This window comes from Balaenoptera ricei, chromosome 16 (assembly GCF_028023285.1).
Source record: "Balaenoptera ricei isolate mBalRic1 chromosome 16, mBalRic1.hap2, whole genome shotgun sequence".
Classification (NCBI taxonomy): Eukaryota; Metazoa; Chordata; class Mammalia; order Artiodactyla; family Balaenopteridae; genus Balaenoptera; species Balaenoptera ricei.
This window is the reverse complement of record NC_082654.1, coordinates 1,719,300-1,744,751: the sequence shown is the minus strand read 5'-3', so window position 1 is coordinate 1,744,751 and position 25,452 is coordinate 1,719,300. Positions and strand designations below refer to the sequence as shown.

Here is a 25,452-nt window from a genome sequence, read left to right as displayed (position 1 = left end):
AGAACCACTGAGTGAAATTATATTAATTTTCTCAGAGGAAAATGGAAGCCAACTTCCATGACCCAGTACACATGACATTTAATACCATGTACGAATGGGTGTACATTCTATTGCACTATTGCAAACACCAAGGAGCACCAAGGCTTTTTGAAAGTCTCTGCTAATTTAATAGGGGAGTATTGTATTTGGTGGTTTAAATTTGCATTACCTGAATTACTTGTGAGTAAGCCATATATTGCATAATGACCATTTATAATTATTCTGTGAGTCATCTGTTTATGTCTGTCTTTTATTATGGTATTAGAATATTGTCCTATTAACAATTCTCTTAAAACTCATTGTGTTAATCTATATGTAGATTAGTATGTCAGTACCACATTTTAAAAAAATGATGTAACTTTAGAATAATTAGTTGGGAACTTCCCTGGTGGTGCAGTGGTTAAGAATCCACCTGCCAATGCAGGGGACATGGGTTCGAGCCCTGGTCCAGGAAGATCCCACATGCCTCAGAGCAACTAAGCCCGTGGGCCACAACTACTGAGCCCACATGCCACAACTACTGAAGCCCGTGCATCTAGAGCACGTGCTCTGCAACAAAGAGAAGCCACCACAATGAGAAGCCTGCACACGACAACGAAGAGTGGTCCCCGCTCGCCGCAACTAGAGAAAGCCCACGCGCAGCAACGAAGACCCAATGCAGCCAAAAAAAAAATAAATAAATAAATAAATAAATAAATAAAATAGAATAATAAGTTAAATCTCTCATAGATTTTTTTAAAGTACATATTTGTTCACCTCATGCGTATTTCCATGATCAACAATTTTAAATGATTTTCTCATGTTCCAAAAAGTAATATAATTAGCATTATGTTATATCCATAAATTAATTTGAGAAGAATTGATATGATCACAATGTTCCATTTTCCTATCCAAGCTCACAGTGAGTCTCTCCAGTTGAAAAATATCAAAGTCAGCAAATTCTTTGTTTTCTTTTTTAGGTTTCATTCATAGTGAAGGCTCTGATCTGTATACCTGTGTTGACAGTGTGCCCAGGAACTTTATGCATCGCCCATGCTGTGTGAAGAGAGGCTCATCCCTGCTGCTATATTTAAATAACTATTAATATGTAGGGACTATGTTGTCTTTTGCATGTTTATATTTTATCAATCCATTTTGATGAACCAGCTGTTTAATTCTGAGAGTTTTTAAGTTGAATTTTGTGAGTTTTCAAAATACAAAAAACCTCAAGTGGTATTTCTGTTTCATTTCTTATTGCACTGGCTGGAACTTCCAGAAAACAGTCAAAGTGAAGAAAAAATAGTGACTGATTCTCATGGGAATGGCAATGATGCTTGCCACATGATATGGCAGTTTTTAGATAAATATTATGTATCATGCTAAGGAATTACAGTTCAGTTTTTACTTTCCTGGTTTTTTAATGGCTGTTTACTTTTATCAAACGATACATCTTCCTGTAGTCTAATGAAATGAACACACGGCCATGATGTTGTTGTCAATGCCTATCTTATTATGACACAATTTCTGCAATCATGAAATGCACTCCACTTAACCTTGGCAGATGTTAATGTCACTATACAGTTAAACTTTCAATAATACTTTTAGGATTTGTACAGCTAGCTTTACAACTGAGATCTGCCCATAAAATATATTTGCTTCTTCTTTTCTCCTATTTTTGAAAAACATGGGTAAAATGGGTAACCAACCTCATAATCTATATTAATGCCTCACCGTTTTCTATGTTCTGAAAAAAACTGTGTATGAGGAGAAGATTCTCCTTGGAGTTTGAGAGATTTTACCCATAAAATCCGTGGAGTGTCAGGGTGTAGAGGGGACTCAGGCTAAGAGAAAACGTGAGGATAAGGTCCCCACGCACTTGCCCAGGTAGAAGAGCGAGGAGACCTGTGGGCGTGTACACGGGCCGCTCCATGGTGATTCAAGTTGAAAAGCTGCCAGAAATCAGTTCATCTAATTGTTAAAAAGCTGCTGATATCAAGCAGAGATGTCTCCATTTAATGTGTTTCTTTTTTTCTGATCATGGGAGGGGAGATTTTAATCAATTTAATTCATTTCCGTTTTTGAAACTATAAATGTTTGCCTTTATTTTTTATCATTTGCTTCCTCAGATTTTCCTTAGTTTTCGCTAAGGAAACTTTTCTAATGCCTTGATTTAAGCTGATTTATGCTGTGCCTATGCTTTCATAGTTCACATATCATTTCTGGCTCTACATTTGCCTTGTAGTACTGTTGGCTACATATTATGACTTCTAATATGGGCACATCACGTTTGGTTATTTTATAAAAGGTTTATTTTGTAATATTGATTTCTGTCTCGTTCATTTATTTTGGGGGGAGTCTTTTAACTTCAAGGCTGCTGGACATCTCTTTACAGCTTATTTTAAGGTTTCAGTTTTGTTGCACTGTGGCAGGTATATGAATCTATAAAATGACTCTTTGGGGGCTTCCCTGGTGGCGCAGTGGTTGAGAATCTGCCTGCCAATGCAGGGGACACGGGTTCGAGCCCTGGTCTGGGAAGATCCCACATGCCGCGGAGCAACAAGGCCCGTGAGCCACAACTGCTGAGCCTGCACGTCTGGAGCCTGTGCTCCGCAACTGGAGAGGCCGCGATAGTGAGAGGCCCGCGCACCGCGATGAAGAGTGGCCCCCGCTCGCCGCAACTGGAGAGAGCCCTCGCACAGAAACGAAGGAAGACCCAACACAGCCAAAAATAAATAAAAAATAAAATAAATTAATTAAAAAAAAAAATGACTCTTCGTAATTTCTTGAAGTGTCCTTCATGATATTACTTTTTACTCTTTTTTCTTTAATTTTTATTCTGAAAGTTTTCAACAGTAATATAATAGAGAATAATATAATGAACCCCACGTCCCATCACCCACCCTCCACAATTATCAGCTCATGACTGGGCTTGTTTCATCTTCACACCTGCACTCCTAGCACCCACACCTGGATTACTGATAAAACATAACAGATTTTATTTCAGCTGTGTATGTTTCTGCAGGCATCTCTAAAATATACAGGTTCTTTTTAAAAGCATGAGCATAGAACTCTAACAACACCTACAAATTAACAAAATTAATCATTTCTTGGGCTTCCCTGGTGGCGCAGTGGTTAAGAATCCGCCTGCCAATGCAGGGGACATGGGTTCGAGCCCTGGTCCGGGAAGATCCCACATGCCGCGGAGCAACTAAGTCCGTGCGCCACAACTACTGAGCCTGCGCTCTAGAGCCCGCAAGCCACAACTACTGAGCCCGTGTGCCACAACTACTGAAGTCCGTGTGCCCTAGAGCCCATGATCCTCAACAAGAGAAGCCACTGCAATAAGAAGCCCACGCACTGCAACAAAGAGTATCCCCCGCTCGCCACAACTAGAGAAAGCCCGAGCCCAGCAACAAAGACCCAAGGCAGCCAAAAATAAATAAATAAAATACATAAATTTAAACAATCATTTCTTTAAATTGTTAAACACTTAGTCAACTGTTCCAGTTTCTCCTGTTGTCTCACAATTTTTTGTATGCCTTGTTCAAACAAGGGTCAAATAAAATCCACACATTTTACTGGGTATGTCTCTTTAAGTCCCTCTTACTCTAAAACTTCGGTGCATTCAGGTGTAATTTATCTACAGTGGAATTCATTCTCTTTGTGTACAGTTCTCTGAATTTCTGCAAAGGCAGTCATGTAACCACCACCACAATCAGATAACTGTCCACAACCCCAAAACCTGCCCTCTGCCCCTTTGTGGTCAGTACCCTCCTCCCACCAATCCCTGGAAACCACTGATCTGTGTTTGGTCTTATAGTTTTTCTTTTCCTAGAACGTCATGAAAAGGGAATCATCTATGAAACAAATGTTTGACTCTGGGTTCTTCCACTCAGCATGATCTATTGGGATTCAATCATGTTGCCGCGTGTATTAGAAGTCCATTCCTGGTGGTTTCTGCTGTGGTCCATTGTTTGGATGTGCCCGAGTTTGTCAATCCATGCAATAGTTAATGGCTATTTGGACTGTTCCCAGGTTTTGTTACTCATAAAGCCATTATAAACATTTGTGTACAGGCTTTTGGGTGGAAACATCTCTTTATTACTCTTGGGTAAATACCTAGGAGGGAGATTTCTGGGTATAGAATATATAGCCCTTCCAGTAGGTGTGTAGGGACTCTTCATTCCGGATTTTATTTGTGTTTCCCTAAAGATAGATAACATTGAGCATTTTTTCATGTGCTCATTTGACATTATATATCTTTGTTGGTGATGTGTCTGATCACATATTTTGCTGGGTTATTTGTTTTCCTATTATTGATTTATAAGAGTTCTTTGTATATTATGGATATCAATTCTTTATTAGATATATGGTTTGCAAATATTTTCTCCCAGTATGTGGCTTTTCTTTACATTTTATTAGAAGTCATTTCAAAGAGCAACAGTATTTAATTTTGATGAAATCCAATTATCAATGCATTTTATTCTATGGTTCATCTTTTGATGTCATATCTAAAAAAATTTTGCCTAAATCAAGGTCAGAAAATTTTCTTTTATGTTTTCTTTGAGAAGTTTTAGGACTTTGGTTTTAAAATCAGATTTATAAGCTATTTTGAGTTAATTTTTATATATGATACAAGGTATTTATCAAGGTTTGTTTGTTTATTTTAAAGATGAATGTTCAACTGTTCCAAAACCATTTATTGTAAAGGCAAGTTTTTCTCTACTGAATGCTTTGGCACCTTTGTAAAAAAATCAGTTGACCATGTATGTGTGTGTCTATTTCTGAAGGGTCTATGATCGTGTCCTACTGATCTCTGTTCCTCCGATTTTGCCAGTTCCACAAAGCCTTCATTCTTCTAGCTTTATCATAAGCATTCAAATCTGTTCCATATGAGACCTCCACATTTGCTGTTCATTTTCAACACTGTTGTGGCCATTCTACTTCCTTTGGCTTTCCATATCAGTTATAGAATTAGCTTGTTAATTTCTGTGAAACTGGGATTTTGTTTGGGATTACACAGAATTTATAGATTACTTTAGAGAGCACTGACATCTTAACATTATTGAGTCTTCCAGCCCATTAATACAAAATATCACTCCATATATTAATGTCTTTGATTTCTCCACTCAATGTTTTGTAGTTTTCAGGATTCATATTTTGTTAGATTAATCCATAAATATTTTCTGGTTTTAGTGCTTTAGTGACACTGCTATTTATTTTAATGTCTAGTTGTTCATTACTGGTCATACAGGGATACAATTGAATTTTCACACTGACCTTGCATCCTGCAACCTTGCTAAATTCACTTATTGGTACTAGCAGCTTCTGGTAGACTCTTTGAGATGGTCGATATGGAAACAATTTTGTCTGCATGTAGAGACAGCTTTATTTCTTCCTTTCCAATCTGTATGCTTTTCATTCTTTTTTTTTCTTTTCTTTTTGCCTTATTGCATTGGTTAGGACTTCAAGTATAATTTTGCAAAGAAATGGTGGAAGCACAAACCCTTGCCTGGTTCTCCATCTTAGAGAGAAAACACCAGGTGTTCACTGTTACATACAATGTTAGATATGGTTCTTTCATAGATGTCCTTTGTCAGTGTAATATTGAGGTATGGCCCTTGAATATCCAGTTTGCTGAAGTTTTTGGGTTTTTTATCATAAAAGAATATTATATTTTTGCCAAATTCTTTTTCTGCATCTATTGACATGATCATGTGATTTTTATCTTTCATTCTATCAATATGCTATATCACATTTATTGATTTGGATATGTTGAACCAACCTTGCATCATAGGGATAAATCCCACTTGATCGTGGTGTATGATCCCTTTAATGTGCTGTTGAATTTGGTTTGCTAATATTTTTTGAAAATTTATTTTTTAATATAGGCATTTTAGTGCTATAAGTTTCCATCTGAACACTGCTGGAGCTATGCTCTGTGATAATATTTTTAATATTGATTTTCATTTTTATTCAATTCAAAATATTTTGTAATTCTCTTTGTCACTTCCTTTTTGGCCCATGGGTTATTTGGGAGTATTTTTTTAAATTTCCAGATATTTGGCAATTTTTCTGGATATTTTTTCTGTTATTGATTTCTAATTTAGTTATACGGTGGCTAGAGAACAAATTGTGTATATTTTTAATTATTTAAAATTTGTTGACTTTTTTGTGGCTTAGAATAAGGTCTGTATTGCTGAATGTTCCATATATACAAAAAAAATATGTATTATATTATCGTTAGGTAGAGTATTCTATAAATGTCAATTTAATCAAGTTACTGGATAGTATTGTGTAAATTCTGTAAATCCTTATTGATATTCTGCCTTCTTGCTCTATTAATTTCTGGGAGATGTGTTGAAATTTCCAAACATAATTATGGATTTGTCCATTTCTTTTTTAAGTTTGATTAGTTTTTGTTCACGTATGTTGAAGTTCTTTTGCTAGATGCACACACATTTAGAACTGTTATGCCTTCTTGGTATGTATTTAATTATGAATTTTTAGTTATGGAGTGTCCCTTCTTATTCCTGCAATACTTCTTGTTCTAAATTCTAATTTACCTAATATTAATACAGTACTCCAGTTTTCTTCTGATTTGCATGCTGTATCTTTTCCATGTTTTTACTTTTATCTACTCTAGGTTTTTATATTAAAAATGAGTTTCTTGTGGACATAATATATACAAGGATGAAAATCTTTCCTTTTAATTATAAAGTTTACACCTTTATATTTCTTTATTTCTTTACTTTGGCTTAGTTCTATTTTTATTGAAGTATAGTTAATTTACAATGTTGTGGTAGTTTCAAGTGTACAGCAAAGTGATTCAGTTATACAGATATGTATATATTCTTTTTCAGCTTCTTTTCCATTATAGGTTATTACAAGATATTGAGTATAGTTCTCTGGGCTATACAGTAGATCCTTGCTGTTTATTTTATATATAGCAGTGTGTATATGTTAATCCCAAACTCCTAATTTATCTCTCCCCCCATCCCCACTATCACCTTTGGTAACCATAAGTTTGTTTTCTAAGTCTGTGTGTCTATTTCTGTTTTGTAAATAAGTTCATTTGTATCTTTTTTTTAGATTCCAAATATAAGTGAAATCATATATTATTTGTCTTTCTCCATCTGACTTACTTAATATGATAATCTCTAGGCCCATCCACATTGCTGTAAATGTCATTATTTCTTTCTTTTTTATGACTGAGTAACATTCCATTGTATGTATGTACCCCATCTTCTTTATCCATTCTTCTCTCCATAGACATTCAGGTTGCTTCCATGTCTTAGCTATTGTAAATAGTGCTGCTATGAACATTGGGGTGCACGTATCTTTTTGAATTAGAGTTTTTTCCAGACGTATGCCCAAGTGTGGGATTGCAAGATCATAGAGTAACTCTATTTCCAGTTTTTTAAGGACCCTTCACACTGTTGTCCATAGTGGCTGCACCAATTTACATCTCCACCACCAGTGTAGGAGGGTTCCTTTTGCTCCATACCCTCTCCAGAATTTATTATTTGTAGACATTTTAATGATGGCCATTCTGACTGGCGTGAGCTGATACCTCATTGTAGTTTTGATATACATTTCTCTAATAATTAGTGATATTGAGCATCTTTTCATATGCCTGTTGGCCATCTGTATGTCTTCTTTGGAGAAATGTCTATTTAGATCTTTTGCTCATTTTTTTATTGGGTTGTTTGTTTTTTGATATTAAGCTGTACGAGCTGTTTGTATATTTTGAAAATTAATCTGTAGCATCGTTAGCAAATATTTTCTCCTAGTCTGTAAGTTGTCTTTTTGTTTTATTTATGGTTTCCTTTGCTATGCAAAAGCTTTTAAGCTTAATTAGGTCCCATTTGTTTAATTTTGTTTTTATTTCCATTACTCTAGTAGATGGATCCAAAAATATATTGCTGCAATTTATGTCAAAGAGTGTTCTGCCTATGTTTTCCTCTAGGAGTTTTATAATATCCAGTCTTACATTTAGGTCTTTAATCCATTTTGAATTTATTTTTGAAAATGGTGTTAAAGAATGTTCTAATTTCATTCTTTTACACGTAGCTGCCTGGTTTTCCCAGCACCACTTATTGAAGAGACTGTCTTTTCTCCATTGTATATTCTTGCATCCTTTGTCATAGATTAATTGACCATAAGTGTGTGGGTTTATTTCTGGGCTCTCTACCCTGTTCCATTGATCTATGTGTTTGTTTTTGTGCTAGAACCATACTGTTTTGATTACTGTAGCTTTTTATCAATAGTATAAAGTCAGGGAGCGTGATTCCTCTAGCTCCATTCTTCTTTCTCAAGATTGTTTTGGCTATTCAGGGTCTTTGTGTTTCCATACAAATTAAAATTTTTTTTGTTCTAGTTCTGTGAAAAATGCCACTGGTAATTTGATAGGGATTGTACTGAATCTGTAGATTTCCTTGAGTAGTATGGTCATTTTAACAATATTGATTCTTCTAATCCAAGAACATGGTATATAGCTTTCCATCTGTTTGTGTCATCTTCAATTTCTTTCATCAGCATCTTACAGTTTTTGGAGTACAGGTCTTTTGCCTCCTTAGGTAGGTTTATTTCTAAGTATTTTATTCTTTTTGATGCAAAGGTGAATGGGATTGTTACCTTAATTTCTCTTTCTGATATTTTATGGTTAGTATATAGAAATACAACAGATTTCTGTATATGAATTTTGTATCCAACAACTTTACCAAATTTGTTGATGAGCTCTAGTAGTTTTCTGGTAGCATATTTAGGATTTTCTATGTATCTGCAAACAATGACAGTGTTACTTCTTCTTTTTCCAATTTGGATTCCTTTTATTTCTTTTCCTTCTCTGATTGCTGTGGCTAGGACTTCCAAAACTATGTTGAATAAAAGTGGCAAGAGTGGGCATCCTTGTCTTGTTCCTGATCTTACAGGAAATGCTTTCAGCTTTTCACAATTGAGTATAATGTTACCTGTGGGTTTGTAATATATAGCCTTTATTATGTTGAGGTATGTTCCCTCTATGCCGACTTTCTGAAGAATTTTTATCATAAATGGATGTTGAATTTTATCAAAAGCTTTTTCTGCATCTACCGAGACGATCGTATGGTTTTTATTGTTTAATTCGTTAATGTGGTGTATCACATTGATTGATTTGCAGATATTGAAAAATCCTTGCATCCCTGGGATAAATCCCACTTGATCATGGTGTATGATCCTTTAACACATTATTGACCAAGGGAGTTTTGCAGAAACTAATGCCTGTGGCGATAATACGTCTCCACTCAATAATGTTAATGTATTGTTTGAGTCAGTGGGCTAGTATTTTGTTGAGGATTTTTGCATCTATGTTCATCAGTGATATTGGCCTGTAATATTCTTTTTTTGTGATATCTTTGTCTGGTTTTGGTGTCAGGATGATGGTGGCCTCATAGAATGAGTTCAGAAATATTCCTTCCTTTGCAATTTTTTTTGAATAGTTTCAGAAGGACTGGTGTTAACTCTTCTCTAAATGTTTAGTAGAATTCACCTGTGAAGTTAACTGGTCCTGGACTTCTGTTTTTTGGGAGTTTTTAAATTACTGATTCAATTTTGGTACTGGTAATTGATCGGTTCATATTTTCTATCCCTTCCTCACTCACTCTTGGGAGATTCTACCTTTCTAAGAATTTGTCTGTTTCTTCTAGGTTGTCCATTTTATTGGTGTATAGTTGCTCATAGTAGTCTCTTATGATCCTTTGTATTTCTGCAGTGTTGGTTGTTGGTTGTAACTTCTCCTTTTTCATTTCTGATTTTATTGATTTGGGCCCTCTCCCTTTTTTTCATGATGAGTCTGGCTAAAGGTTTATCAATTTTGTTTACCTTTTCAAAGAACAAGCTTTTAGTTTCATTGATATTTTCTACTGCTTTTTAAGTCTCTGTTTCATTTATTTCTGCTCTGATTTATGATTTATTTATTTAATTTAAGATTTATCATAAATCTTTATGATTTATCATAAATCTTTATGATTTATTTTCTTTTATTAGTTTTGGGTTTTGTTTGTTCTTCTTTCTCTGGTTGCTTTAGGCATAAGGTTAGGTTGTTTATTTGATATTTTTCTTAGTTCCTGAGGTAAGCTTGTATTGCTATAAACTTCCCTTTTAGAATTGCTTTTGCTGCATCCCATAGGTTTTGGATCATCATGTTTTCATTTTCATTTGTTTCTAGGTATTTTTTGATTTCCTCTCTTTTTTTGATTTTCTCTCTTTTTTTCAGTGATCCATTGGTTTTCAGTAGCATATTGTTTAGCCTCCATGTGTTTGCATTTTTTTGCAGTCTTTACTCTTATAGTTGATTTCTAGCCTCATAGCATTGTGGTCAGAAAAGACACTTGATATGATTTCAGTTTTCTTAAATTTACCAAGGCTTGCTTTGTGACCCAGCATGTGATCTATCCTGGAGAATGTTCCATGTGAACTTGAAAAGAAGGTTTATTCTGCTGCTTTCAGATGGAATGTTTTATAAATATAAATTAAGTCTATCTGGTCTAATGTGTCATTTTAAGGCCTGTGCTTCCTTATTGATTTTCTGTCTGGATGATCTGTCCATTGATGAAAGTGGGTGTTACAGTCCCCCCCTATTATTGTGTTACTGTTGATTTCTCCTTTTATGTCTGTTAACATTTGCCTTATATATTTAGGTGTTCCTACATTGGGTGCATGTATATTTAAAATTGTTATATCTTCTTCTTGGATTGATTCTTTGATTATTCTGTAGTGTCCTTCTTTGTCTCCTGCTACAGTTTTTATTTTACAGTCAATTTTGTCTGAAAAAGTATTGCTACTTCAGCTTTCTTTTGATTTTCATTTGTGTGGACAGCCTTTTTCCATCCTCTCACTTTCAGTCTGTATGTGACTCTACAACTTTTTATTTAAATATACCATATTGTAGTTATTATTTTTTAAATTATTTACTTCTTCTGTGCTTTGATCTTTTGTTCTCTTTTTCTGACTGAATTTAGGTTGAGTATTTGTTATGATTCCAATTTTATTGTTTATTGTTAATCTATTGTTTTATTAGTTATAACTCTTTAATTCTTAAGTGGTTGCTATATGCTTTACAATATGTATTTTAATTAATTAGAGTTCACCTTCAAATAATATCACACCACTTAATGTATGATGAGAGCCTTGCAGTTATATCCTTCCAATTCCTTCCTCCCATCCTTTGTGATTCTTGACATTGTTTTGATTTCACATATGCTATATGCACATACTACATCACTCACCATTACTTATCCTTATACAGTTAATTATCTTTTGGAGCAATTAAAAACAAGGCAAAATATATATTTTACCTTAATGTAGTACTCTTTATTTCTTTGTACAGATTCAAGTTCCTCTCTATTATATTAGTTCTACTTGATAAGCTTCTTCATAATTTCTTGAACTGCAGGTCTACCGACAAGTAATTCTTTTCAGTTTTAGTTTGGGAAAAATCTTCATTTCACCTTAGTTTTTGATAATTGTTTTTGCTTTGTATAAAGTTCTTGACTGAGATATTTTTAGTTCAGTCTTTTAAAGATGTCACTTTGTTGCTTTGGGGTTTGTATAGATTCTGACAATACAACTCCTGCAATTTTAAATTTTTGTTACTATCTGTGTAATGTGTCTTTATTTCCCTGTTTGTCTTCAAGATTTTCTCTTAACCTTTGAAACAGAAGTTTGAATATGTTTTGCCTCATTTTCAGTCTTGGGGTTTTCTAAGTCTCTTGGATCCATGTTTTGATAACTTTTATTAATTGTTTATTACCTTTGGTCACTGTGACTTCAAATGCTTTTTTCCCCCCTCATTTTCTCTCCTCCTGAAACTTCAATTATATGTATGTTAAACCATTTGATATTATCTCATAGCTCTGGGAAAGTATGCTCCATTTTTTCACTGTTTTCTCTTTGTGTAACAATTTTAGTAGTTTCTGTAGACCTAACTTTAAATTCATTCATACTTTCCTTGGCTGTATCACATCTACTCATGAGTCCACCAAAGTAATTCTTCATTTCTGATACCACGTTTTATTTTTTCTAGTATTTCAGTTTGGCTTTCTTATCTTTTCCATATCTCTGATGAAATTCTCTTATCTTTTCATGCATGTTGCCCTCCTTTTCCATTAGACTCATTAATATATTAATCATAGTTATTTCAAAGTCCCTGTCTGAAAGTTCCAAAACATGCCATCTTAGGATCTGGTTCTGTTGCTTACTTTATCTCTTGACAATGGTTTATCATTTTTTGCTTTGTGTGTCTTGTAACTTTCTTATTCAATGCCAGACATCATGATTAGAACAATAGAGAATGAGGTAATTAGGATTTACTCCTGGAAATGGGCACACCCTTTCTTCTGTCAAGCTGAATGAGATGTGTCAATGTATTCAGGTGTTGACCTGGATTTGAATTTTGTTGCCACAGTTTCCTACCATGCCCTAGAGGCTTCAAAATCCTTTAACGATGCCTTTTTCTTAGAGTAAGTTCTAGGGTGTCTGATAGTCTTAATATTTGTGTCCCCCTTAACTTTCAGCCATCCCCATATTCCTGCATCACAGAAAAGGGTCACTCTCCATGCCCGGTCCCTGCACCAGTGGTAGATGGCTGTTGCTTTTACTCATATTTGTAAGGCTGGCTATAGGGCAGGATGTCTTGCCCTGTGTCAGTCTTAAATAACCTTGTTTTCTGGGCTTCCAGCATGAGAGTATCCTAGTGTTTCAGCTTCTTTTAACTATATGAGGGATTTTGAAATAATTTGTATGCTCAGATTTCTCAATTCTCCTCTTCCCAATTTTACCAACATAATTTGAGGTTACGTATTCAGATTATAATTATTCTTTTCAGCTTCAGTTTGGGGGAAAAAAGTTGCTTAGAAATTTTCAGTCATTCCTGTAACCAAATTAATGAATGTTTACATATATTCTATGTTATTGACAAAAATTGTTGACGATTATAGATAGTTTGAAACCTGACTTCCCCATTCTTAGCTCTTGCTTTTGATTAATTTCTCAATTAGTGGAGGAAACTAAAGAGAAAAAAAAAAATTTATGATATAAGTTTTTCCCGAATTTTTCATAGTCTATAAAAGAATTCTAAAGTGATAGTATTGTCATAATTTGAAAATTAAGGGAAACATAAAGCTTAAATCTGTTTCTTTAAAAATCTTACTGGTAATTGCTTGAGAAAATAGGATCAGTATGAACATATTCTAAATCACCATATAAAACAAAAATAAACAAAATCAAACAAAACATACATGGCACAGCAAAAGAATAAAAACAGACTAAAATAAAGAAATAACAAAACACTATAAAAAACAGGATATAATAATATGACAGAAGAAATATAAAAATAGGAATTCAAATATAGGTATGCTAAACTCCATTTTTAAAAGGCAAAAGAAGAGACTGTGCCTTTAAATGACTGACCTAAGCTTAAAACAAAAGACAAGGTAAACACTGATAAGCAAGATAAAATAGAAATGTAGAGTGACAGCAACATTAACTTGAGACAAAGTAGAACTTGAGGTAAGAACATTAGACGTGAAAAAAGTCTATCCATTTGTTGTTTGAGAAGGTCTTTTCCTTGCTTATGCATATGGATGCCTTTCTTGTTGGGCATATATTACTTTGATCACAAACGTTTTTCCTCCTAATTCTCTAAAGTTTTCCCCATTAGGTGATCACATCTAGTGTTGTACATTGATCTGAAGCTGTGCCCACTTTTGTGTTCCTGGAAGGAGTGGCTCTCCCATTCGTAAACTCCACTAGGATACAGTGAGCAAGGTATATGGCATGGCCACATTTAATATGTCTGCCACATTGTATTTGTTTTTCAAGGAGATCAAATCAACATCGATGTGTTGTTTGCTCTCTATCTCACTGTCACCTTCTCATGATTACCATCCCTTTGTTCACTGCCACAGCTACACATGCTTGAGAATCCGTCTATGTTGTTTGCCATCATCCAGTTCAAACCGTCTTGCCACGTGATTTCATGCCTCCGCCAGCTCGCTTTTGATTTTTCTTTTATTGCTTTTCTATAAAGCTCTTTTTTTCATATTAAGGTAAACTGAAAAGTGATTTATGCAAAATGCTTACAAGCTCCTGTGCAAAAGCTGTTTCCCAGATTTGTCTTTCTTCTGCATCTTTTGAGTAAACAAATCTTTCATGAAGCAGAACAGTTTCTGTTGTCCCACCTCATCTTCCACTTTCCCTCCCTCTCTCTCTAGTCATCTTTGAATGGCACAGCCAGTATTTTTTTTCCAACAAGATATGGGTAGAATCAGGCTCTTTGATCTCCAGCCAAAAGGCAATGTGATATAGACAAATCTCCAGTTTCCAGCAAACTATAATGCCATGTGTCCTTACTGGACAGAAGCTGAGTAAATTATTCTCCTGCTTGATACTCTGAATCTAAGTACTTGTATTTCTTAATAGCTTGAAGGACTCTGAAGTTCTTATTTCTACAAGTGAAGAACAGGGATGCTTTGAAAAGCACGATTTCCACGCTGGCCCTACTCCCACCTCTACTTGTGATAAACCTCATATCCTTAGAAGCAATGCAAGCCCATTTCTCCCTGGGATAAAGAGGGACTTAGCACTGCATGGGAGAAGGGAGATGTTGAGATTGGAGACAAAGTGATGGGGTCTCGTCCTAAGTGCAGAGACTCCTGAAGAGGAGGGGGTGCCTGTGTCCTCATGCGTTCTCGCCTTTCCTGCATCAACTTCTGAGGACTGGGAATGAATGAGTCCCAGCTTATTTCTCAGTTCAACCCGTTCACACTGTAATTAGGGATAATTCCTTAAAAAGCCACTAAATTATTCACTGGAGACTTTAGTTTCCGGTACAGTTGTAACTTTGCATATTTTTGGACGCTTGTATTTATTTTTCGGTGAGAAGACTCGGCCCTTTCTTTGTCTGCTCTGCTTCCTGAGGACAAATTTACACTTTCCTGAAGAAACCATGGCTCCCAAGCTGAAGAATGATGGAACATCCCAGGACACTCTGGAGAGCGCCCAGGACTTTCAACACAGGTCCCGTGGGATAATGGGATTCATCCTGCACGAAGTGGCCCTGAGCTGGGCCACCACTGCCGCATCCCACCACCCACTCTCCTCCTTGGTTTAGGCTGCTTGGCTGCTTGTCGTCACCTGATGAAACATTTGTCATGAGTTTGTGACTTTCCATGTTCTGCTCCTCCATTCCCTCTCCTGCCCTGGTCAAGTTTTGCTGATCTCTGTGGTGTGTGTCAGGTACATCATCCCCTGGAGACCTTCCCTGACGACCCTCCCGAGACCCTCCTTGGACGTCTGCAGAGAGCCCCTAGGATGGCAGTGCTGGGTAATGATCTACAGAGTGCACTTCCCCAGGAGAACATGAGCTGCGAGGGCGCCTAGCAGAGCCCATGTCTACACCACCTGCAGGGGAGGGAGCTCCTCTGATGAATGCAGGTGGGAACACGACTGACCTTCATGCTTCTAAGTGGCCATCAGGCTTTCTTCAGGTCTGAGTATAACGGCAAATCATTACCTCTATCGTCAACATAAGTGAGTCTAGTATATATCAAAAATAAAGTCCTTCAAAACATTTATTAAATTTTAGATGAGTTACCCAAATTCGTTCAAGTGGTGCTAATATTATATGAGACCCTGCTGCAGTGCAGTTACTTCTTAACCAACCACAGATCAGGAGGGGAGCAATATTAACATGAGCCTCAGAGGTCACCCACCCGACGTCCCTGCCCATCACACCTTCTAACTCAGTTCAACAGACCACATGCTTATTGAAACAAAACCACTTTCTAGTGTCACATCATTGGAGCTCATGGTACATAATGCCACTGTCAAGAACGATTATTACACAAATGTACTATCCATCCAAGAAAGGAGAATGTGAAGAGCCTGTTTAACATGAGGCGAGTCGGTCAGAATGGCCGTCATCAAAACTCTACAAACAACAAATGCTGGAGAGGGTGCGGAGAGAAGGGAGCCCTCCTGCACTGTTGGTGGGAATGTACACTGATACAGCCACTATGGAGAACAGTATGGAGGTTCCTTAAAAAACTAAAAATAGAACTACCATACGACCCAGCAAGCCCACTACTGGGCATATACCCTGAGAAAACCATAATTCAAAAAGACACATGCACCCCAATGTTCACTGCAGCACTATTTACAATAGCCAGGTCATGGAAGCAACCTAAATGCCCATCAACAGACGAATGGATAAAGAAGTTGTGGTACATATATACAATGGAATATTACTCAGCCATAAAAAGAGATGAAATTGAGTTATTTGTAGTGAGGTGGATGGACCTAGAGTCTGTCATACAGAGTGAAGTAAGTCAGAAAGAGAAAAACAAATGCCGTATGCTAACACATATATATGGAATCTAAAAAAAACCAAAAATGGTTCTGATGAACCTAGGGGCAGGATAGGAATAAAGATGCAGACGTAGAGAATGGACTTGAGGACAAGGGAAGGGGGAAGGGTAAGCTGGGACTAAGTGAGAGAGTAGCATGGACATATATACAGTACCAAATGTAAAAGAGATAGCTAGTGGGAAGCAGCCGCATAGCACAGGGAGATCAGCTCAGTGCTTTGTGACCACCTAGAGGGGTGGGATGGGGAGGGTGGGAGGGAGACACAAGAGGGAGGGGATATGGTGATATACGTATGCATATAGCTGATTCACTTTGTTATACAGCAGCAATTAACACAACATTGTAAAGCAATTATACTCCAATAAAGATGTTAAAAAAATCTAAAAAAAAAAATTAAATTAAATTAAAAAATAAAATGAGGTGAGTCTGACTCCCTCTCCTGGTTCTCCTGGAGTTCTAATAGTGCTTCATTGATTAACTGAAAGGGGATCAATAAAATACATCTAAGATTCTAAGGCAATTTGCTTCTGAATATAACAATTTACAAGATGGATCAACTTAAAATATCAATCATATAATATATTCATACATTATATATTAATATAGTGTATATAAATATTTATATTTATAAACGCATAACTATATAATATAAATCAATATAATATTTAAATTTATCAATTTATAGCAAGAAATAAGATTTAATAGCAATTATAACAATAACTTTTAACAACATATCTGAAAATTTACATGTAAAATGTTTTAATGAGGCTATGTTTTCTCTTTAATTACATTAAAATTGAAACAATGTATCTTAACTTTTAACTGACTCGGAGCTGACCCTACCTTCCACCTTTACTTGCTCCCCCTTCCAGGTTCTCAGTTAAGCAGTTAGTAACATATAAACAACACCCTAAATGTGTTCTTTGGACTAACGGTCATTTAATACATGTTTCTAGAATAGTAATTTCTAAGAATCTGAAATGTATCAAAAAATCAAAATTTTCATGAAACAGTTCAGAAACCCCATCTCAGAACAAACGCATTTGACTGTTAGTAAAATACCTCTGAGCACAGATACATTATTCTCCAGAAGATAAGTAAAGTGTGTTATATTCTTACGGTTCATGAGTCCAAAAAAAAAAAAAAAAAAATCCAAGGAAGAATAAAAGCAGAAATTTGACAAATGTTAGATGGGGCAGACAGTTATTCTATGATCGACCATGTTAGTAAGAAATATTATTTTATTTTGTCCTTTAAAAAGGCTTAGTCAAAAAGTCAAAAGGTAAAATTAACATGAATATGCTTTAAGTATGAAATAGGTGCCACACAATGGCAAGTAAAAATGTCCATATGATATAAAAGCTATGATAATTTGCCATAAGCTTCTTCGACAAAATTGGTAGTTAGCATGTTCAGTATGAGTTTCCTAAGAGGACAGAGGTATAATGCAAATGTCTACATGATATTAAAGAGTGAGCTGACAGGAGGAAAGGTCACTCAAAGCTTTTGTTGGAACAGTTAAACTAATTTCACTGTTTTTTCAACTAATCGTACTGATTATTTTGGTGACAGCATTGCCAGTATATTAGGAAAGTAGAATATTATCCTTTCATATACTGAAAAAGACGTCTAAAGCCCTGGAATACCATATATTACATGTTATCTGATCATCTTCTGTCATCATTCAATTAAAAAGGATATGTGATCATCTTAGTGTAAAATGTTTATAAGCGTATGTATGTATGACGCTTATTCAGATTTTAACAACTCAGTAATAGATGATTACAAGGGCAGAAGGCAAGTTTCAGTCAAGAATCATTAAGGCCTATGAAAAAACCCAAGAGCTGAGTGTTCTTCCTGACTTATTACTAAACAGGACACGTAGCAAATTATAATACAGAAGGTAGAAAGAGAAAGAGATAAATATGTCTCCTAAACCAGCACTGAACTATCCACAGATACGTGTCCTTATTACTAAATTTTAGAGCTACATATTGGGACAATCTTGGTAGGCAGGAAATTACAAGGAAGATAATATAATTCTGCAGTCATAAAATATTCCGTAATGGAAGGTGTTGCAAGATAATTTGGGCATGAGCAACATTTGCTTCTGTAATATGATCATACATCAAGGTGATTTTAAAAATCAATTAAAAAATTCATAAGATGATTTTATTCTCTTGTTACTATATAGGTTTATTATACCGTCTATCAACCAGGGATTATTTCATGGGAGTCTGTTCCAGGACAAATGTTCTTTCAGGTCACGAGACTCCAAAGAGAGAACAAAATCCATCTTCCAAACAGCACACATTTATAGACCATCGCCAGTATCACCCCATATTCGTGAAGGCGAAACGTATAAAAATCTTACATGTGCCCGTGTCCTGCGGACCAGGGAGCTATGCACCTCACCCCCAGTAAAGAACATTTTTTAAATGAGTTGCCTGATCAATTAGGGCTCCTACTAAGAGCTATCAGCAGAAGATTTGGTCCAATTCTAAAAACAGAGCACCAAAAATATGATTCTGTACGAATCCCCTCAGCCATCTCTTTGCCTTAAAACAGATTCCATTCTCCAAAAACACAGTGAATAATCTACCCCAAACTCAATTTCATTATGAAAAGGAATCATGCCCATGAAAAAAGAAATTATATTTTACTGAAAGAATTTGAAAGAATTGTTCCATTAAAGTGGCAAACATAGTTTTCATACCCAAAGCTAATTTGTAGCTACAGCAAGCAAACAAACAAAAAACAACCACACATTTTTACAGCTATTTGGGCACCAACCTGGGATGGGCTGAGGTGCTAACACCACTGTGGGAAGAGGCCTAGAGGCAGGAGCTGGCCTGGACAGGGACACGGCTACTTGATTTGCCAACAGTTGAGGCTTCTCATGCCCATGGAACAATCTTGATTCCTCAGGATATATCCATGTTGAGTCCAGAGCAAAGGCATTATTAAAAAAGATCTGTCCAAAGAGAAAGCAAGCATAACATTTAAGACCATGCACATAATAAAAGCTTAAGACTGTAAAATACTTGTCTTACATTGAATATTGGAGATTCTATGCATGGAGATTCTATAAAGCCACTATCTTAAAACCTGAAGATCCACGGGTCTCTGATACCAATCACCTTCTAGTCAAGTCTCCTGGGCTGGTCTTCAGCTATTGACTTGGTTAGTTCATCCCAGCAGCCAGTTAACAGATACAGAATCACCCCAGTGAGATAAGCAGTGGCTTGTAGAACAAGTGACTGTACTACTTTCTATTGGTCTTCAGGTAAACAAAGTGTAGCCAGTATATCTGAATTCAAAAGCCAAGATAAACCATCAGAAGGATGAACACTCAAAGCAATAATACCAAGGAAAACTTACTTTTAAAATGTACACTTGAGTTATATAAGGTTTAAGGCTAGATTCTTAACAATAGTTATGGACTTAAAAACTGAAAAATTCGGGGCTTCCCTGGTGGCTCAGTGGTTAAGAATCTGCCTGCCAATGCAGGGGACACGGGTTCGAGCCCTGGTCTGGGAAGATCCCACATGCCACGGAGCAACTAAGCCCGTGAGCCACAACTACTGAGCCTGCGCGTCTGGAGCCTGTGCTCTGCAACGGGAGAGGCCGTGACAGTGAGAGGCCCACGCACCGCGATGAAGAGTGGCCCCCGCTTGCCTCAAATAGAGAAAGCCCTTGCACAGAAACGAAGACCCAACACAGCCAAAAATAAATAAATAAATAAATGAATAAATTAAAAAAAAAAAAAACTGAAAAATTCAAAAAGTGGATTCTGATTCAGAAGTAGCAATTTTATATTATCCTATGAAATCCAAATATTTTAAGCTAAAACAAAATCCCCCACCACCACCATCTACTGGTGCTTTTGAACAGACCAATCTTATTCTGAAAAGATTTCTCTCCAGACCTAGATGGCTGATCTATTGCAATTAGAAACTAGAAATACACAGTGATTTCTGTTATGGAAATACCCAACAACTTAAAAATTAATAGCCCATTTATCCAATCAGACTAGCTGCATTTTTACCTTACAATTAGGTATCCTTTCGTCTATCCAACTTTTCCCAATGGGAAGTGGAAGAGAAGATGGGCAGACATGTGGGAAAATGGGCACCAATTCCACAGTGGAAGAGGGGGACAGTCCAATCGATGGAGAATGACCACCAAACAGCCACTGAAACCCAAGAAAAGAGAAGGGTGTGCTCATTAGCCTGTATCAATCAACTCTACTTTGTACCAATAGATGCTGGGATAGCTGCTCTAAAAGGGAATTTTAAAATGCATGTATTTGATTATGAGAAAAATCTCCTTTTTCCCAGTCCAAAAAAAACCCCACAAATATTCCAAAATTCTAAAAATTTATAAAAATTTTCATATCTGAATCATCACAATGCATTTACAACACTGCTTTCTGTAATATTAAGAAAGAACTTCTAAGCACAAAACCATGAGAACATGGTAAGAAATGGATTTCTGCCCTGAGAACATGAGAAACCACAATGGAAAGGTGAAATGCTGGGTATTCCTTTTATAATTCTTGAATTCTTTTTATAAGCAAGCAGAGAGCTATATTTTATGATATTCTTTTCCATATAACATTTTATATTAATTATATTTATCATTTTAGAAACAGGCACAAGTAATATTTTCAAAATAAGAGGTTAAGATCAAAGTTTCCCAAGGTTCGCAAATGCAAATAGATTCCAAGGCAAAGAAAACATAAATGAGCTTATCACATAACTGAAGATCCCAATGCACAGAATAAAATAGCAAACGTTGAAAGCGGGCAGACAATTTAGGAGACAGTCTCTCTAATTAAATAACTGAATCTTTATCAGTGGAGAATAAGATCATTGTTCAATGGTATGGAATACTTCAATACGTATTTGTTTTAAAATCATAAAAGCATTTTTGAATTTCCTGTTATGTGAAAATGTTCTTCTGGTTTAAATAGTTATTTAACAGACAATATGGTAGCACAAAATATTTTAAAGATTAATACTAAGTTTTGGGGAGATTTTTTGTTTTAAATTTACACAAGAAAAAAAATGCATTTTCTATACAGAAAAAAAAAAAAATGTAGTTCCTTGACATCATATACCTCTAGTGGTAGCACTCGGATATGACAACCCCTTCGAAATATCAAAAAAGCTACCAACGCTTATTCAAAAAAAACCCCAACATGAACTGCATCACACATCAAAGTACCATATCCAGTACCACATATGTGATGTATCATTACGTGTAAAGACCAGTTTAGGAAGAGTTAACAACATCTTTTAGAAAAGCTCACAATATAATATTGGAATTAAATTAATTATGTGGTGTATTCTAACATCCACTCGTTTGAATATGCTAATTAGGACAGTCATTGGAATAAAATACATGTTATTCTCTGATTTAAATGCATCTGCCTAGTTAGATAGCAAACAATGGATCTTGCCAAAACCAGCTTCCCTTGCTCTGTTACACCATTAATCAAAGGCACAGTCACTTTTTCTTTTTAATTCCAGGTTTTAGACGCCAAACTCTTCTAAAGTGCAATATGACACTAGGTAATTTGGTGGACTCAGGCAGACCCAGGGTGGGAGTGGAAATCACCGGTAGCATTTCTCAGTATTAAAAGCAGGATTTCCCTGCAAGCTTCCATTGGCTTGAATTTTCTTAAGCATTATTGTCCTGAGTCTATTTTCAAATGAAAAAAAAAAAACAAACTAGATCAGAATCAGAAATAGCTATTGATTCCCAGCTTGCTTTCCAAGCGTGGCAGAGACTGTAAAAGTATTAACTTCTATTCGGTAAGTCGGCCACAGTTCGCAGCAGCAACGCCGGGCTCCGGAGGCGGTACTTAAGCACCGCGCTCTGGACAACGACCCCGGCCCGGGCGAAAGTTGTGGCCAAGGCGGTCCCAACTCTGGGCTTGGGGTGCGGGTCTCCAAACTGCTCGGCTGAGAGACCGGGAAGACATACTGCAAAAACTGCCCTGAGGCAGAACGGGACGTCGAAGCATGAACTTTGTGGCCGAGGCATGGCTGCCAGGCTGCGCCGTGATGGGCCGGGGAGCCGAGGACCACCGCGCGAGGAAAGCGCGCAAGCCACAGGGCCGGAGCCGCCGGAGCGGGGCGAGGGCCGCGCCCAGGGGCCGGGGGGGAAGCCGGCGACCCCGAACCCGGGGCCGGGCCCGGGGGACACGTTACCTGCCCGTTGAGCAAGGGGTAGTGGTGCACAGCTGCGGCGGCGGCGTGGTCTGGCGCAGAGGGCAGCGGCAGCAACGGCAGCCAGCCGGGCAGCCCCGGGAGCAGCGGGGCGGCGGAGGGCTGGGCCGAGGCAAGCAGCCCTGGCGGGGGCGCGACCCCGGCGCCCAGCCGGAGCAGCCCGGCCGAGCCGGGGACCATCCAAACCCAGGGCGGCGGCGGCGGGTCTGCATTCATCGGCCAGAGGAGAGGCTGCCGCCGCCGAGGCTGCTGCGGCTGCTGCAGCTGCCGCCGCCGCCGCTGGAGCCTGGCGCCCACCAGCATCCTACATCCCCGCGCGGGCGGCGGCTGCGGGCGCGGCGGGGGCGGCGGGCGCCAGAGGCACGAGCCGGCGGCGGCGCGGGCTCCGGAGCGAACTCACTTGGTTCCGCTGCGCGGCCGCACGCTCCGCCCCTGCCCCGCGCCGGGAGCCCCTCCTCCTCCTCCTCTGCTAGCGCTGCCGCCCGCGCCGCCGCCGCCCCCCAGGCCCGGCCCCGGCTCGCAGCGTCCCGGGTACCGGGCTCCCGCCAGCACTGACCCCGGGACCCCCGCGGCGGCGGGGGAGGGGGCGGGAGCAGGCGGAGGCGCGGCGCGCAGAGGGCGCGCCTGGCCGGGCTCCCGCGGAGCTCAGGTTCGGCCGCTGGAGGCCGCCGGCTCTCGCGGACGGAGCGCACGCCGGGGAAGGCGCGCCCGGCCAGGCCGGGAGACGGGGTCCACCAGCAGGAGCGAGCCGAGGCCAAGGTGGCGGCGCCTGAGCCAGGCACGTCCAGCCGCGGGGCGGTGCTGGGGGCGCCGTCGGGGACCGCGCGCGGGCCGCTCTCTGCCTGGCTTAACCTGGGTCGAGGGCGGAGGGTCCCCAGGGGATGCTGCCTGCAGCCCCCGACGCCCAGCGGGCACCGATTGCCACTGGGGACGGGTAGATTTCTCTCCCTGGAAAATCTGCCAAACACTTTCCTAAGACCCTAGCGGGTCCTCTGCCCCGGCGGCCCCTACCCCACGCCCCACTAGTTCAGGCGCCACACTCCAGGCGGGTCGCCTCCGGGCCTTTGCACGGGACATCCGGTTGCCGCTGGGATTGCCCACTGTGCACTGGTCCTGGATTCTACCGGGCCCAGAATTGTGCTCCCCCTTTACCCACCGCACGCGGCCTCTGCAGTGCAACTTGGGCTGCCTGAGGCCAAAGACCACCCCTCCTGCGAGGACCCTCGCCCGGCCTGCACAGCAGAGCCCGGTTCCGCGCGGGTCACACGCGGTCGCCGCCAGGCGGCGCGCGCCCCGGCTGACCTCCCTCCTGCGGCAGGCCCTGGTCCCGCGCGGTATCTCCTTATGATGCCGGGGCTCTGAGACCCCGCCCAGCTCTGGGCTGTTCGTCGCCAAGAGCTGGTTGGAGACTTCCACGTGCTAATGAACTGCTTAGGTCGCTACGCCAGAGAAACCCCACCACAGTCAACAGCGCAAGCACAGTGTTTCTTAAGACCCATTTGGTGAAGGGCCTTCCTGCCGCCTAAAGCAGAAGGAAGGTATTATGAAGCATGCTTTTAAGAGTTTGTATGAAAAGCCCACGCTGACCTGGGCAGGAGAGCATGCACCCACCCAGGTACACCACAGACACACCTGGGACTCTCCAAACACGGGCTCCCCTCACCTCTGGACTGATCCGTCGACCTCTCTCCTGAGATAAACTAAAGCACCAGAGTGCTTTCAATTTGCTTCTAGGGTTGTTTCCTCATTCTTCTAATTTGCTTATTTCCTCCTGGCCTGGCAGGATTTCTTTTAGATCCTGGCATATGCTAATTTACATAGCTGGCATCTCCATGTTTTCCTCCAGGCAAACCATTTTTCAATTAGCAAGTTTATCTCTCTCTTTGATGCAAAAGTCCTGGCAAGATTTTGTTTTTTCTCACCTACAGTCAGAAAGCTCTGCAGATTAGAAGACTGTTACTATTCAGCTTAAGCCCTTAATTCATGCGCATATATTTGTATGTGCACACACTCGTGATATGTGGCTTGATCTCGGTGGCCACAGCCAGACTAAGGAATTGGGGCAGGTGTCTTTGGGCAGGCTAAGGTGGACCCCTTAAAGGGTCCTGTTTGAATGGGAGTTATTCATCCCTTCTCCATTGTTTGGAGGCTGGCAGTGCCCGGCTTGCACGCTGCTCTCAGCAAAAGCAAGTGCAGTGTGCACAGAACCCACACTCCCAGGAAACAGGGTTTAGCCATGATCTGGGGGTGCTTCAGCACGTGCTGTGGGGGGAGTCTCACCCGTTCCCACACAGCCTGGTCCTTGAAGTGGTTCTGCTAAAGTATGCTTTTGTCAACTGGTTGTATTTATTCCCTCCCTGGGCTTTCCAGTGCCCTGAGCACAGGATGCCTTGGGCAGCTGATCGGCTCTGAACAAGAGCTGGGAAATTACAAGTATGTTCATTCAAAGAACCTCAAAGTAGCCCAAACTCCTTTGCTGCTTCCTGCTATGGGCTTGACTGTATTCATTTATTACAGCGTTTTGAACCCCTTTCCCTACCATGCTGTGCTCTGAATTCTGGGAACACAGCAGAGGACAACAGAGGTGCAGAGCGATGTTCACTAATTAATTAATTGATATGACAGGGGAACCCGGAGATGGACTTATCCCCTATTTCTGGCTCTTGTTTCAATCACATGCATCTCAAGGTTTTCCCCACACACCCCACTCAACCCAGGAACAACCAGAAGCCCCCTTTCCTTTGGGTACTCTCTTTCCAATGGGTATTTAAGAGGACTCTTTGAAGGCAGG

At 39.3% G+C, this 25,452-nt stretch overlaps 1 protein-coding gene across 1 annotated transcript in view; it reads right to left on the bottom strand.

Moving 5' to 3' along the window:
• Positions 1-22,964, bottom strand: part of TCERG1L (transcription elongation regulator 1 like) — a 198,018-nt gene extending 175,054 nt beyond the window's left edge. Inside the window, exons 1-3 of the mRNA XM_059900081.1 lie at positions 22,644-22,964; positions 20,474-20,620; positions 19,219-19,399 (exon numbers count right to left, since the gene is read on the bottom strand). Coding sequence (XP_059756064.1) covers positions 19,219-19,399; positions 20,474-20,620; positions 22,644-22,964 — 649 coding nt within the window. The remainder of the gene's footprint in view (positions 1-19,218; positions 19,400-20,473; positions 20,621-22,643) is intronic.
• Between the last annotated feature and the right edge of the window lie 2,488 nt (positions 22,965-25,452).